Raw genomic sequence first — 12833 nt, 5'->3', positions numbered from 1 at the left:
TAACGCAACAGAAGCATTATTTATTCATTAAGAAAAAAATGACATTGTTTGTTAATTAGGAGAAGCTGGGCTAAAACCTGATATAAATGTCACAAACACTACAACACGTTGATTGATTGGAGGCAGTATGCTGGAGGCGTTTTCTATAACGCCCTGTTACTTGTTGTCCGGAGGCATTTTTAGGGATCGCCTCAAAAGACCAGAGTGTTTGAGGCATTTTAGAAGAACGCCTCCAAAACAAGATGCAACAGTGGCAAAATTTCAGAATGCCGTATTTCAGGCGTACATACAGGCGCATCAGTGTCCTACTTCAAATTGAGAACCATCGTTCTTTACGTGACATGCCATTTGATGTTATCTGCACAGTAGTACATACACATCTGGCTAAGTTAGTTTTGTTTGAACCCTTGTTAATTTCCATATATGTTCATTGTATTGGTGGGTGAAGATTTCCCTTTTACTACTTTCAGTAGGCATGCTCTACAGTGTGGGCCAGGGATAATGGACAAGCACATTGAGAATCTCCTCTCCATAGACCATCGTCTATATTTATTAAGTCAGGAGGGCAATATCAATCAGAAGAGTATGAGCAATGAAAACTCATACCGTAGTGATGGTGATGACCTGTTTGGTACCGCACAAACTGCGCAGTCGATGCCACTTTATCCGATGCCAACTGGAACAACGACAGTAGGACTAAATGATTCTGGAGCCCTGCAAGGTGAACACTTCCAAAGCTCAGGTAAACTCCAGAACTGGCATTTCCTGAAAGTTTACTTTTGCGGTATATCGCTAACTATGCACGAGAGTTATATTAGTTAGTACCCAGCATGGTTCTTTCGCATATTGTTACTAAATCTGTAAGATAAAATCAAGTACATTGACCTCTTTTTTGTTTTCTACAGTAGTTGTTGGTACCTCTATGATTACAGAAGAACCTTCAAGGGGTGGTGATCAATTGAAGAGTGACATGTTTAGCTGGGAGGAGTTCTTTGAGATGACTAGGGTGGCGCAACAACCCTTCATGTCAAATGGAGTCATCAATGCCAAAGGGAAACACATCAGCAATCTAACCAATTCAGAGGACTCGCATAACAGGGTCGATGATTATTCGTCAAGAAGAGTCGCGCTGCCTGAGGTGGTAAGTAGGTTCCCTGGTGACAGTATGACGAATCGGCAGGTCGAAGCAGGGAACCAACCAAGCAGCACCGACCATGTTGTCTTATACCCAAGCCCAGGTATGTACTACTATTCCTTTATCTACATGTCAGAACTGTAACACTTATACTGCTTTGATTGAAAGGATAAATCAGAACTACAACATTAGATCAAGTTTTCACGTACTTGAAGAAGTGCAATTTTACCGTTCCAATAGTACAATGTTATATGCCAAATAATAGACGCAACAAGTACACAATTTTTTCAGTGAAAACAATAAACATAGCGCTACAAATCTGATTACAAAAAACAATGTTATATGGCTTGTTTCTGATCTGTTCGGGCGGTATGTGAAATCCAAGAATATTTTCTTGCAAGTTTCTGAATTTAATATGCATAGTATAGTTTGTAAGTAATCGATCATTTTTATCTGTATTCTACTTTATAAATCATGTAGCTTCTCTCTAGTCAGTTGACATGGCACGCAAAATTTCTGTCGGCAGTTTGCATCATTTTATTGTTGAGAACCTGATTCACTTGTTACAGAAATTACTTGAACTTGTACTGTTAACTAATCTGACCCTTTTTTTATGCGGGTGATTAACTAATCTGACCACCTCCTTATTTCTGTACCACTACCACTACAGTCTCAGAGGAACCTTCAGGGCAGACCTTGCTGCAGAACCAGCCGAGTAATGGTTACATCTCACCGGAGACAATGGGACTTGAGCAGATATGTGAAAACTTACTGAGCGACGACGATGAGAATGTGGAGCAACAGGATCTCATGAGCACAGTGAACTCCTTCTCCTGCTTGATTGGGCAAGCTGCTGCGGTTGCTCCTCCTCCTCCTCCTCCTCATGCTGAGCCAGCCCAAGTGATCAACATCGGCGACCAGTTCTCTCCACTGATGGGGTGGCCGAGCTCACCATGAGAACCATCACCAGAAAATGCTGAGATGCTGGAATATCTCTCTCAATTATTCCCTTGATGAGTTGATTTCGGCCTCTAAGTTAGTGTTGATGGATTCCCTCTAAGGATGTAGGCTCGCCCGTCTTGACTTTTGATCTCGTCCTGATGATAAATGGTCTGATTATGATTATGTGTGTCAGTGTATTTGTGGCACAAAAACATCAAGCTGCTAGACTTTTTGGTTGCTATTGTAACAATGTTGATGAGGAGCCCCCCACGCAACTGTGGCACCATGATCATGCTCTAGATGTACGACACGATCGCGGACGATCTGCTGGGCGCGGTGATGTCTCCGGCTAGCACGGAGTACCATGTCTGGCACCAGCTCCATCTAATCTTTCGGGACAACGAGCCTGGGTGTGAGCGATGCACATCGGCTGATCGGCACCGAGTTCCGGAGCTTGGTCCAGGGACCTCCTCATCGCCGAGTACAGCCGTCGACTCAAGTCGGTACTTGACGCCCTCGACAATATCTTTGAACCCGTTATTAATGACCACACAGCACACACTAACCATGTAGCAGGGCCCATGTTATCGGTGGATAACAGGGGGTTGTCTGCTAATTAGCGTTTAAGTGGCAGGTTAGGGATCCCACCTTCAATCTGTGTCGTTTATAACTGATCCGATGACCCACGCGGAAAGTTTTCAGATTTTCACTGAAAACCAGTTTTCACTTGATACATCGCCCATCAACATTTCGTCAAATTTTGATTGAGATCTCCAGAACACGATGACTAAACTAAAACTAAAACCTAAATGCAATTTACTGTAAGCAACGATCTCCGTGCTTAAAAACCTGAAAACCATTGGCGGGCAAAAAAATCTGAAAAGGCCACGCTACTCTGCCCCGCAACATGTCCGATCAGGTGTACTGAGCAAGACACGTACCCAAATCCAACCATCACCTTTCACTCTCTCTGGAACAAACGGAGAGCTTTGATCATCCGGCTGCAGCGGGGGGCATACATCCATCCATGGCGCGCCACATGGCCCTCCATCGGCGTCGTGTCGTCCGTCGTGTGACCTCGCCGGCGCGTCCAGAAGCATCATCGCAGCTCCTTCCTAATCCCCACCGAATTAGTGCGACATTTCGCCTTTAATCCAGCCCAACAACCCCGTCGCCAACTTTCTTCTCGATTAAAATGCGAACGGAAAGCGACGGCGCGGTCCAGTTCGGAAAGGCCCCTTTCCCCCGGGCCCTTTACGGGCAGAAGTCCAACTTTATAAATTAATGTTGGCCCGGCCCCAACGACGCCACCCAAAAGGAAATGGGACGCGCATAAAAGAACAAGGACGCCAACAAAATAACAAGAAGAGAATTCTATCCCCCGGAAGAACAGGCGGAGGGGAGGGGAGGGGAGGGGAGGGGAGGAGGACGAGAGCGAGGACCCCGATCCCCGCCGTGCCGTCTCCTCCGTGTTTCCGATCGATCGCCCGGCTCCCCGGCTAGGTACGGCCGCCGTTGATTTCGCTCTGGCCGTTTGGCTGCTCTGTTCTGTTCTGCACCTGGTTTTAGATAGGAATTCAAGGCTCCGGCTGGCTCGATTGTTTGTTTGTTTGATGCGGTTGATTGTTCTTGGCTGCGGCCTGCCTTCCATCTAGGATCGGTTGGTTTGTTTTTCGGATCGATAGTCTGGTTCGTGTGTTGCCTGATGGGATGACGTACAAACATGCCTGAATTTGCGGTGGTTATGGTGAGATGGATGATGTTACCGAAAATAAAATTATGATGATGGATGGGTGATTGTGTTTGGAAAACTTCGCTATAACTGCGAACAAAGTAATTGGTGTTGGTCGTCCGTAGAGGATTAGGGTTCTTAGGGCTGTGTCCATCAATTGATACAGAGGCCGGGGGTGTTCGCTTCTTTTCGAAAAGAAAAGGATTGTGAGTTCAGATAGGAGAATTCATGTAGGCCTACCTGGATTGCTTCTGCCCTGTGGTCTTGCCGAGGTTGCTTTAACATAGTTGCAAGGCAATCGATTTCTTACTTGCGGTTTTCGCTGCCATAGATAAGAATAAGATCCTTCCCTTTACTCTAGGGGATACTATGTCATCAAAGATGGACAAGCTGGTACGGCTGCTGTTGATTTCGCTCTTTTGATGAGGTCTGGCTGCTCTGTTCCTGGTTTTAGATAGAATTCTCTGGTCCGGTTTATTCAATTGTTTGTCTGACGCGTTGATTGTTCATGGCTGTGACCTGCCAACACCTAGGATAGGTTTGTTTATTAGATAGTCTGGTGCGTTCTGTTGCCTGATGACGAACAAGCATGCCTGAATTTGCGGTGGTTACGGTGATGGATGATGTTATCGAAAATGAAATTATGATGATGGATGAGTGATTGTGTTTGAAACTTCGGTATAGCTGCGAACTGAGTAATTGGTGTTTGTCATCGATAGAGGATTAGTGTTTCTAGAGGTGTGCGCGTCAATCGATGCAGAGGTAGGGGTTGTTCACCCTCTTTTTGAAAATAAAAGGAAAGAATAGAAAAAGGATTAGTGTTCAGATAAGGGAATTCACGTAGGCCTACCTGGATTGCTTCTGCCTTTGGCCTTCCCGATAGTTGCAAGGTAGACGCTTAGCCGGCAGGGTTTCTTCCTTGTGGTTTTCGATGCCGTATATAAGAATAAGATCATTCCCTTTACTCAAGGGGATACTATGTCATCAAAGATGGACAAAGTGATTGCCACAGAAATCTTTCGAATAGTGTGGAAATTCAACTTTCCGTCGACAGGATCTATATCCCTTTATGCAAGATAGGATAGGTGCCAAGGCGGCGAGTAAAACCGTGTACGAAAACTTCAACATGAATGATATGTTTGGCCTGCCTTGGATTGCACGGTATGTTTTTGTTTCTGCCTTGTGACCTTCCCAAGGTTTCTTAATCACGGTTGCAAAGCAGACGCTTAGCCGGTAGGATTTCTTCCTTGCGGTTTTCGCTGCCGTAGATAAGAATAAGATCCTTCCCTTTACTCAAGGGGATACTATGTCAACAAAGATGGCGGCGAGTAAACTGTCTATAAATACTACTTCATCATTAGTGAAAATTCATATGTATGTTTCTTGGCAAGCATAGCAATTGATCATCGATTCGCACAAGGTCTGTCGGTGAGTAAACACATACAAGGATAAGAAATCAATAGCGACTTGATTGCTTTATTCCTATTCTTGGTTTACCTCGCAGCAAAGACATTTATGCAGTTTGCCGGGCTGGTTTCAGTACTATTTTCTCCATACAAGATATGGGAATCATGTGCATTTTTAGATTGTCTGTCACACATTTATGCTTGTTTTAAAGCAGCATTTAAATTTCTAGAGAATACCTGTTCAAAAGGGGAGTAGCCTAATCAGGAAATACTAATGAAGAATTCTGTATCAAGGTTTGATCATGTGCATGGGCCATGGGGACTTGAGTGTATGGGGGCCCTCTTTCCACAAATGTGGTGCTTGTTTGATGGTACTCAGTGCCTATCTATGACCTCTAATCCGAATGATGGGAGTAGACAACTAATTGGTTCTGTAGGTTAGGATGAGTGCTCATCATATTCAGGACAATTGCAGGACAAGTATTTGTGATGGCCATCTGACATTTAGCTTCCTTTACATCATTTTGTGCATTGGTCATATTGATAATGCTCTAGTTTCTTCGTCAATGATTGTCCGTTCTTGATACTGAAGCTGCAAATTGATGTTCTGCAGAAATGGCGCAAGAGAGTTGGAAAGAGGCAGAGGATACGGGTGTCCACGCGCCCGAGGCTCCGATAATGTGCATCAACAACTGTGGCTTCTTCGGGAACCGGATGACAGAGAACATGTGCTCAAAGTGTTACCGAGACACTGTCAAGGCCAAGAGCATGGCCCTTCTAGTTGAGAACAAAACTGCCGCTGCTGTTGCATCGTCACCCACACCAATGGTGGCAGAGATCAAGGATGAAGCGTCTGCCTCAGCCAAAGAAGGAAAACGAGTAGCCGAGGAAGAGGCGCCGAAGCCACCCAGCAACCGCTGCCTGTCGTGCCGGAAGAAGGTCGGGCTGACGGGGTTCAAGTGCCGCTGCGGAGACACCTTCTGCTCGATGCACCGCTACGCCGACGCGCACGATTGCAAGTTCGACTACAAGCAGGCCGGCAGGGAGCAGATCGCGCAGCAGAACCCGGTCGTCAAGGCTGACAAGGTCACCAGATTCTGATGGAGGTTCTGCTGCAGGAGCCCTCCAGCTCGTTTATTCCCTCTATGATGATGATGATGATGCTTGGTCCGTCAGGTTTACTTCAGAATTGTGTGTCTACCATCCTCCTGGAATGTACTTTGCCGATGAACCCGCCTTCGACAAACACCACCAACCGATGTCCGTCCGACGGCCATCAACGGGCCATTGCGCCGGGCTGGCCGCGCCTTCAAGGGCTGTATAATGTTGGTGTTTGTGTGGGAGGAACATTCATTGCCACAGGTGCACTTCTGTTTATTTACATATGAATAATGCGAATGTAAATATTTATCCTTTAACAGTATGCAGTTCAACCGATTAACCTGTTATATGCTCAAGGCTTGGCAGGTTTCCGTGGTCACCTGTTAGTGTAAATCATTGTACATTTCGGTGTGTTGTGTGTTCAAATCAGCAATACTTGGTGCATTTTATACTATGAGTTGGAGAGGGGATATTGTTGAAAAGATCCACCAGTAGTAGTAGTTTGCTGCACAGATCACTGTCAGAGTAAAATTATATGTTGGGTGTTCGTTTGTTGAGGGTGATGCAGAGACAAGCAGAGTGTCCATGCCTCCACTTCAGTGCTTCTTTAAAAATGTAGTAGAACTTGTCCAAGGTGCCTGATTGATTTTGTTTTGATCAACAGCAGAGGCTTATAATCATCTGGTAGGTGGTTAAAAACTGAAAATAGCAGCAGATAATGGACCTCCACATGGCTGGTTGCGTCCTATTGAGAAACTAGTTAATGGGTCACCTCACACTACCTGCCTGCATTGGAAGCATTTATTTTCTTCTTTTTTGCCGACCTGCATTGAAAGAAAAGTTGTGCATCTAGACCATGTTATTCTGGATCCAGGATTCATCTGCTGCAGTACTATATTGCCAACCAAATCCTGCTCACTTTGTATATACTCCATGGCCATGCTGCGAGATCTGCGACTCTGAATCAACTGTACTCGATTTCAGTCATCACTCATGTTTTTTTAATGTTTGTTAATGTTTTGTGAAATATCACTGGAACGTTGGATCTGGGATTCTGAATGAACTGTACACCATAGTCATCAAGCACAGCAAGTGTTTGAATATCATGTGAAATGCCATCTGAACATATATCCTCAGGTATATATGCCTCCAGTACAAGCTCTCGTACCGAATTACTGCTAGTAACTACTGCTGATCCCAAAAAAATATGCTATGAGGCAACAAATGATCAACTGATGAAAAACAAGTCTGTTTCATTCTCTACTGCGACATCAAGAGCTGGACCAGAGCCAGCAGCACGAGCAGAGCGGCGGCGCCGAGCGGCCCGGCGCGCGCTCGCCGGTGGCCGCTCGACGTCGAGGAGGCGGCGGCGATCTGTATCGGGAAGCTGCAGGCGGCGGTGGAGGGGTCGGTCTGCGTGGGCACGGCGAGCGCCTGGAAGTCGCACGCCTCGTCCTTCTGGTTCTGCACCTGGAAGTACATGTTGAAGGCGTAGGAGGCGTTGCCATTGGCGTCCATGCCGTAGCAGGTGGAGCCGAGGCCGAGCGCCGTGCAGTCGGCGAAGGTGCAGGCGTAATTCACGTTCTCGACCAGCTTGCTCTTGTCCTCGGCGTTGGGGTTGTACACGCACCACGTCCTGGGCAGGTACTGCACGCCCTTGGCCGGCACCAGCATGGTGTTCTGCCCGTTCCCCGTGAGGTCCATGGGGAACTTGGGCTGGCCGTCGAAGCGGAGCACGCCCCAGTGCCGCTCGAACGCGCCCGGCGCCACGCTCTTGACGTCCTCGTCCAGGAGCCCGAAGAGGTACACCTCCATGTACTGGCTGGGCCGGAGCGGCGTGCCGGTGTTGGCCGCCAGCCGCGGCAGCAGGCCGTCGTAGAAGCGCTTGGCGAGGGCGTTGGTGGCGTGCTTGTCGCCGTCCGTCGGCCAGCCGACCTCGCCGATGACGATGGGCAGGTCGCCGTGGCCGACGGCGGCGAGCGCCGACACCAGCGTGTCAAAGTTGGCGTCGAACACGTTGGTGTACGTGCGCTCGCCGTCGACCAGCGGCTTGGCGAGGCCGTCGAAGAAGGCGAAGTCGACGGGGAAGTCCTCGCTGAGGTAGAGGCTGAGGTAGGGGTAGATGTTGACGGTGAAGGGGGCGCTGTTGTTGGCCAGGAACTGCACCATCTGCGTCATGAGCGGGGCGACGTCCGTCCGGAAGCGGCCCGCCGACGGCACCTGGTTGTTGGCGGGCGAGTTGTAGACGTCGGCGTTGAGCGGCACGGTGGCCTTGATCTCGCTGAATCCGGCGTCGTTGAGCGCGTTCTGGATGTTCTGCAGCGCCGGGAAGGTGACCTTGTCGAAGGTGCCGTTGTAGGACGCCAGGAAGGGCTCGTTGCCCACGGCCACGTACCTGCGAACAGAACATCATCAGTAAGCACTCCATGAACTGGAGCGGCGGCGGCGCATGACTTCCATGAACTGGAGCATGCAAGAGGAAGGGGGCTCAGTCAAAACTCACTTGATGTTGACGCCGCCGTCGAAGTGGTAGCGGGAGACGTTGTGGCGCACCCAGTCCCTGGCGTTGTCCTTGTCGTTCATGATGTCGAGCAGGTTGTTGGGGATGGCGACCATGACCTCTATGTCGGTGCCGGCGAGCGCGTTGAGGGTGCCCTGGTCGGCGTCGAAGAGCTTGACCTTCTTGATGCCGTTGTCCCTGAGCATCTGCACGACGATCCTGGGCGAGAGCGGGTGCGTGGCCTGCGTGCCCCAGTTCATCCCCAGCGCGTCCGCCGCCGGGAGGACGGCCGCCACCGCCGCCAGCAGCGCGCAGAGCCACGCTCCAAGATTCACCGCCGCCATTGTTCAGGCCTCTCTGCGCTCCGGCGAACTGACGAAAGAAGGGAGAAGATCTCTGGACGCGACGCTATGGGAATCCGACCAGGGGAAGGCTCAAGATTTCCCGATCCGAACGGAGGCGCGAATCGAATCGAATCGAGATTCAGCCGAAGAGGGGACACCCGGAGCAATGTCGGCCCGGGCGGCGAAGGAAGTGCGCAGAGTATAAATCGGGGGACGGACTGCGAGAGCTGCAAGAAACGGCAATGGCGGATTGCGCACGGAAACGAAACGCGGTTTCTCTGAGCCTGGGCTTTCCTATCTGATCCTGATCCTGGTGACACCAACAGATGGGGGAGAAAGGGATAGGGGGGCGAGGCTCACATGTGAATGCCGGAAAAATCTTACCGGAGCCAAAAAGGCAAGAAACGAAACAGAGGGAGGTATGGAAAGCGTCGAGGCTTTTGAGTCGAGTTGAATCCGGCGAAAGAGAGAGTCGAGTCTAGGCAATGGCGACGCCGGCCGGGGACCGAGGTTGAGAGGAAGGGAGGGTCAGAAAGGGGGCAGCATTTAACTCGGAGATCGGCCGGCTACGCGTTGCTTCGTTGGTGCGTTTGGGTCTGGGACAAGGAACCGAGAAAGAAAGAATTTATGAGGGGTTGATGGTGAGCCGAGGAGGGGAGGGGGATGATGGAACGCAACGCAACGCAACGGAACGGACGACGGATCCTGGGGTGGGGTGGGGTGTGGACTGGCCAGTGGTGGACGGACGGCGAGCGGACGGCGAAGCGCAAGCAGAGAGTGGGGGGAGTGGAGAGGGGCGTATGGGTCATTGCGCGGCGGCTGGATCGGTGGGGGCGACGTGGCGCGCGGCACGCGCCCGGGTTGACCAGCCGTGGGGCCCACGTCGGTTCGGTGCGGGCGCGGACTGTAAAAAGAAAGTTTTTTTCTCGGAAAAGAAAAGGGTTTGCGTGCGAAGAACAAGCGGGATTTCGAAAAAGAAACCGTGTGAGGTTCCGTGCGCTCCTTTTTTGCACACACGCTACCCGTCTGCTGGTGCTGCAGGGCGAACCAAAGTTTTTGTGTACGAGATCTCATCTACTGATCTCGCAAAAAAAAAAAAACATCTACTGCTAGTTTCTTTAAGCTTTCTGTAGTAGGAGTGGTACTTTGTTTTCGTTTTCGTTTCTCCAGGCAAGTATGAACCGAGGAGGGAGGGACAGGGGGCGCGTGGAACGGCCCAGATGGCCGGCGTCCTGCCGGAATGGACTGTCGACAGCCAGCACGCCAGGCCCGCACGCCCTGTGACCCCTGGTGCTGGGTTTATTCGTCCGTTGCCTGCGCCGGACGCGGCTCCCCAAAACGCCCCTGCCTGGCAATTCAAATGTCTGGACCACGCACTCGCGGACAGAAACAGCCGCGTCTGAGCCAGAGAGAGCGTGTTGCACATGTCGGCACGCGCCGCCGCGTCGTCTTGCTATGCCGTGCCACTCTACGCTCCACTGTTTCACGCTCCCCTCGCCGACGACGATAGGCCGTCCGGTCCCGTCGACAGCCATATCTCACCAACCCGGACCAGGCGTCAAGTGACACTGCACTGTACTACTACTCCGGTACTACTGTACCAGAGTGGCGATGTAGCTAGCGCACGTGGCAGTCCACCGCCCGATCTCGCCCGTCGAGATTTGCTCGGGGAAGCCGAGCAGAGGCTGGCTGGCGGTGGCGGTCCTGCCATGTCCAGCTGGTTATTTAAGAACTAACTGACGGTACACCAGCAGCAGGAGTACTTCTAGCTGGGGTGGGTGTCCAACCCACGAGTGGTTCATGCCCAGCGAGGTACACCAGCTTGGCAGCTTCAAACACAAGCAAACTATTCCGTTTCTGTTCAGAGTTAGTAGTGGCCATTAGCCAAGCTGGTCAGCCGTGACCACTTCTGTTCTCTGCTACGTGATGAAGGACCTTTCGGAGAGGCGAAACGGGCGAGATGCTCGTGTAGTTTTGGTCCCATGCTGTGACAGTTCTAGCGTGAGATGAAGCGGGAATTTCTCCTGAATCCAATCAGGCAAAAAGTGATGTGCATACGATCCTTTTCTGTACACAGACAAGACAGTGGCAAAAAAAGCAAACGAAAATAATTCCAGGCTCCAGCTCCCCCTGTCCCCAAGTGTACGAACTGCAGATTCAGAGAAGGGAAAACTGCTCGAGCTAGACAACAGTGTGTGTGTATGACCAAAAAAACCAAAATTGCACCAGCCGGGAATCGAACCCGGGTCTGTACCGTGGCAGGGTACTATTCTACCACTAGACCACTGGTGCGCTGTTGAACGGGTTTTCAATTTAATTTAGTTATTTATATGTTATCAGAAGTACTCAAGAGTATCACGCCCAAAGAGCAGATTCACGGTTCAATGTGTTAGGGCCAACTTGTATTCGTTAACAGTCTGTACAGTATACAGACAAGATTTCCCCCAAGGAAAAAAATATGGCTACAAAAGGCAGTAAGAAGATTCCTCGCTTCTGCAACGTCAACCAAAGTATTGCAATCAAAATAGAAGGAGGCAGATCTCGAGCCCAATGCCTTCGTTGCTGAGGCAGTAAGAAGTAAAGCCATCGCTTCAGCCTGCAAAACCAATCACACATTTGTTGTCCGCCGCATGAATGTGGTGTACTTGGTGACTGGTTGAGTATGCATATTCGTACTTAGGAGCGGATTATCATTGTTATTTTCATTGGATGTCTCCTTTTCCTCCTTCTCTTCCATTAAACATGCATTAAGCATTTGCCTTCGTAGCATGCATAACCTGCATAGGACTTCAATCTATTTTATTGAAAAGGAGGTCATTTCTTGCTTATCATATGTTCCATATAGTGAAAACATAATCTAGCTTTAACTTCGATTATTGAAAAAATAGGATCAATTGGATGATATCCGCATGATATAGATTGAAGTTCATCATACCAGTTTTGAGGCCAATTTTAAACCAAATTGATCTAGAGAAATTACACTGAAAGAAAAGGTGCAAATCTGATTCTATTTGACCATATCTACAACCTTTTTTATATATGATAAGAATACCTAGAAGCTCTTGGTCTAGTTGTAACAGCTCTCCTAATAACCATCCAGGCAAAAGTTTTGAACCTAGGTGGCATGCTTTTGTTTTTTCAAACCCGTTTTAGGATAGCAATTTCTTGATCTGAAATAATAACTTGTCTTTCCAAAGCGCTATCTTGAATTTCCTGTACACATAAGTTTTTAAGCACTTTTTGTAGTACACTCTACATTAGGAGTGTGAGTCCAACAAGTGGTATCTTCCAAATTGGCATTGATATTTGGAGTATTTCAAATTAGCATTGTTAAAAGAATCATCAAAGTAAGCACTAATTTTGTCCCCATCCCAAAGCTTGGAGTTGGGCTTCCAGAGATCACTAATGATACTAGGCAGGGTCCTGCAAATTAGACTTAAGATGATCATGTATGTTCTCGTAATCTTTACACCAAGGACTAGTCCAAATGCAATAATTAGCTTTAATAATTTGAAGTTGGTTGGCCTTAAGGATGAAGGGGATAATTTTTATAACAAAGCTCCAGAAAACAAACTTAGGAATATAAGTGCTAGGTTACCAAATAGAAGAATTATGAAGATATTTATCTCTAAGAATTTTGGTAAGCAAAGAAGCAAGATTCTTAATAATTCTC

The 12833-nt window shown here is 48.8% G+C and overlaps 2 protein-coding genes and 1 non-coding gene across 4 annotated transcripts; 1 reads left to right on the top strand and 2 right to left on the bottom strand.

The window, feature by feature from the left end:
* Positions 1-3388: 3388 nt before the first annotated feature.
* Positions 3389-6668, top strand: LOC109783020 (zinc finger A20 and AN1 domain-containing stress-associated protein 6). 2 transcript variants are annotated; one of them, XM_020341647.4, is made up of 2 exons: positions 3389-3580; positions 5829-6668. In XM_020341647.4, the coding sequence occupies exon 2, from the start codon at positions 5831-5833 to the stop codon at positions 6314-6316; it is 486 nt and encodes a 161-aa protein (XP_020197236.1). In that variant the 5' UTR covers positions 3389-3580; positions 5829-5830; the 3' UTR covers positions 6317-6668. The 2 variants fall into 2 exon arrangements, with proteins under 2 accessions (XP_020197236.1, XP_045085180.1); XM_045229245.2 differs by lacking the exon at positions 3389-3580 and adding an exon at positions 5090-5237.
* A 727-nt stretch (positions 6669-7395) lies between these two features.
* LOC109783019 (glucan endo-1,3-beta-glucosidase 8) lies at positions 7396-9875 on the bottom strand. The gene is made up of 2 exons (XM_020341646.3): positions 8820-9875; positions 7396-8711 (listed from the first exon to the last, which is right to left on the bottom strand). The coding sequence occupies exons 1-2, from the start codon at positions 9158-9160 to the stop codon at positions 7577-7579; spliced, it is 1476 nt and encodes a 491-aa protein (XP_020197235.1). The 5' UTR covers positions 9161-9875; the 3' UTR covers positions 7396-7576.
* A 1506-nt stretch (positions 9876-11381) lies between these two features.
* On the bottom strand, positions 11382-11452 carry TRNAG-GCC (transfer RNA glycine (anticodon GCC)). Its single transcript has one exon. It is a non-coding gene; the product is annotated as a tRNA-Gly (tRNA).
* Positions 11453-12833: the final 1381 nt, after the last annotated feature.

The sequence above is a fragment of the Aegilops tauschii genome, chromosome 5, assembly GCF_002575655.3.
Source record: "Aegilops tauschii subsp. strangulata cultivar AL8/78 chromosome 5, Aet v6.0, whole genome shotgun sequence".
Lineage (NCBI taxonomy): Eukaryota > Viridiplantae > Streptophyta > Magnoliopsida > Poales > Poaceae > Aegilops > Aegilops tauschii.
The sequence above is the reverse complement of the archived record's forward strand: the minus strand, read 5'-3'. Positions and strand labels throughout refer to the sequence as shown.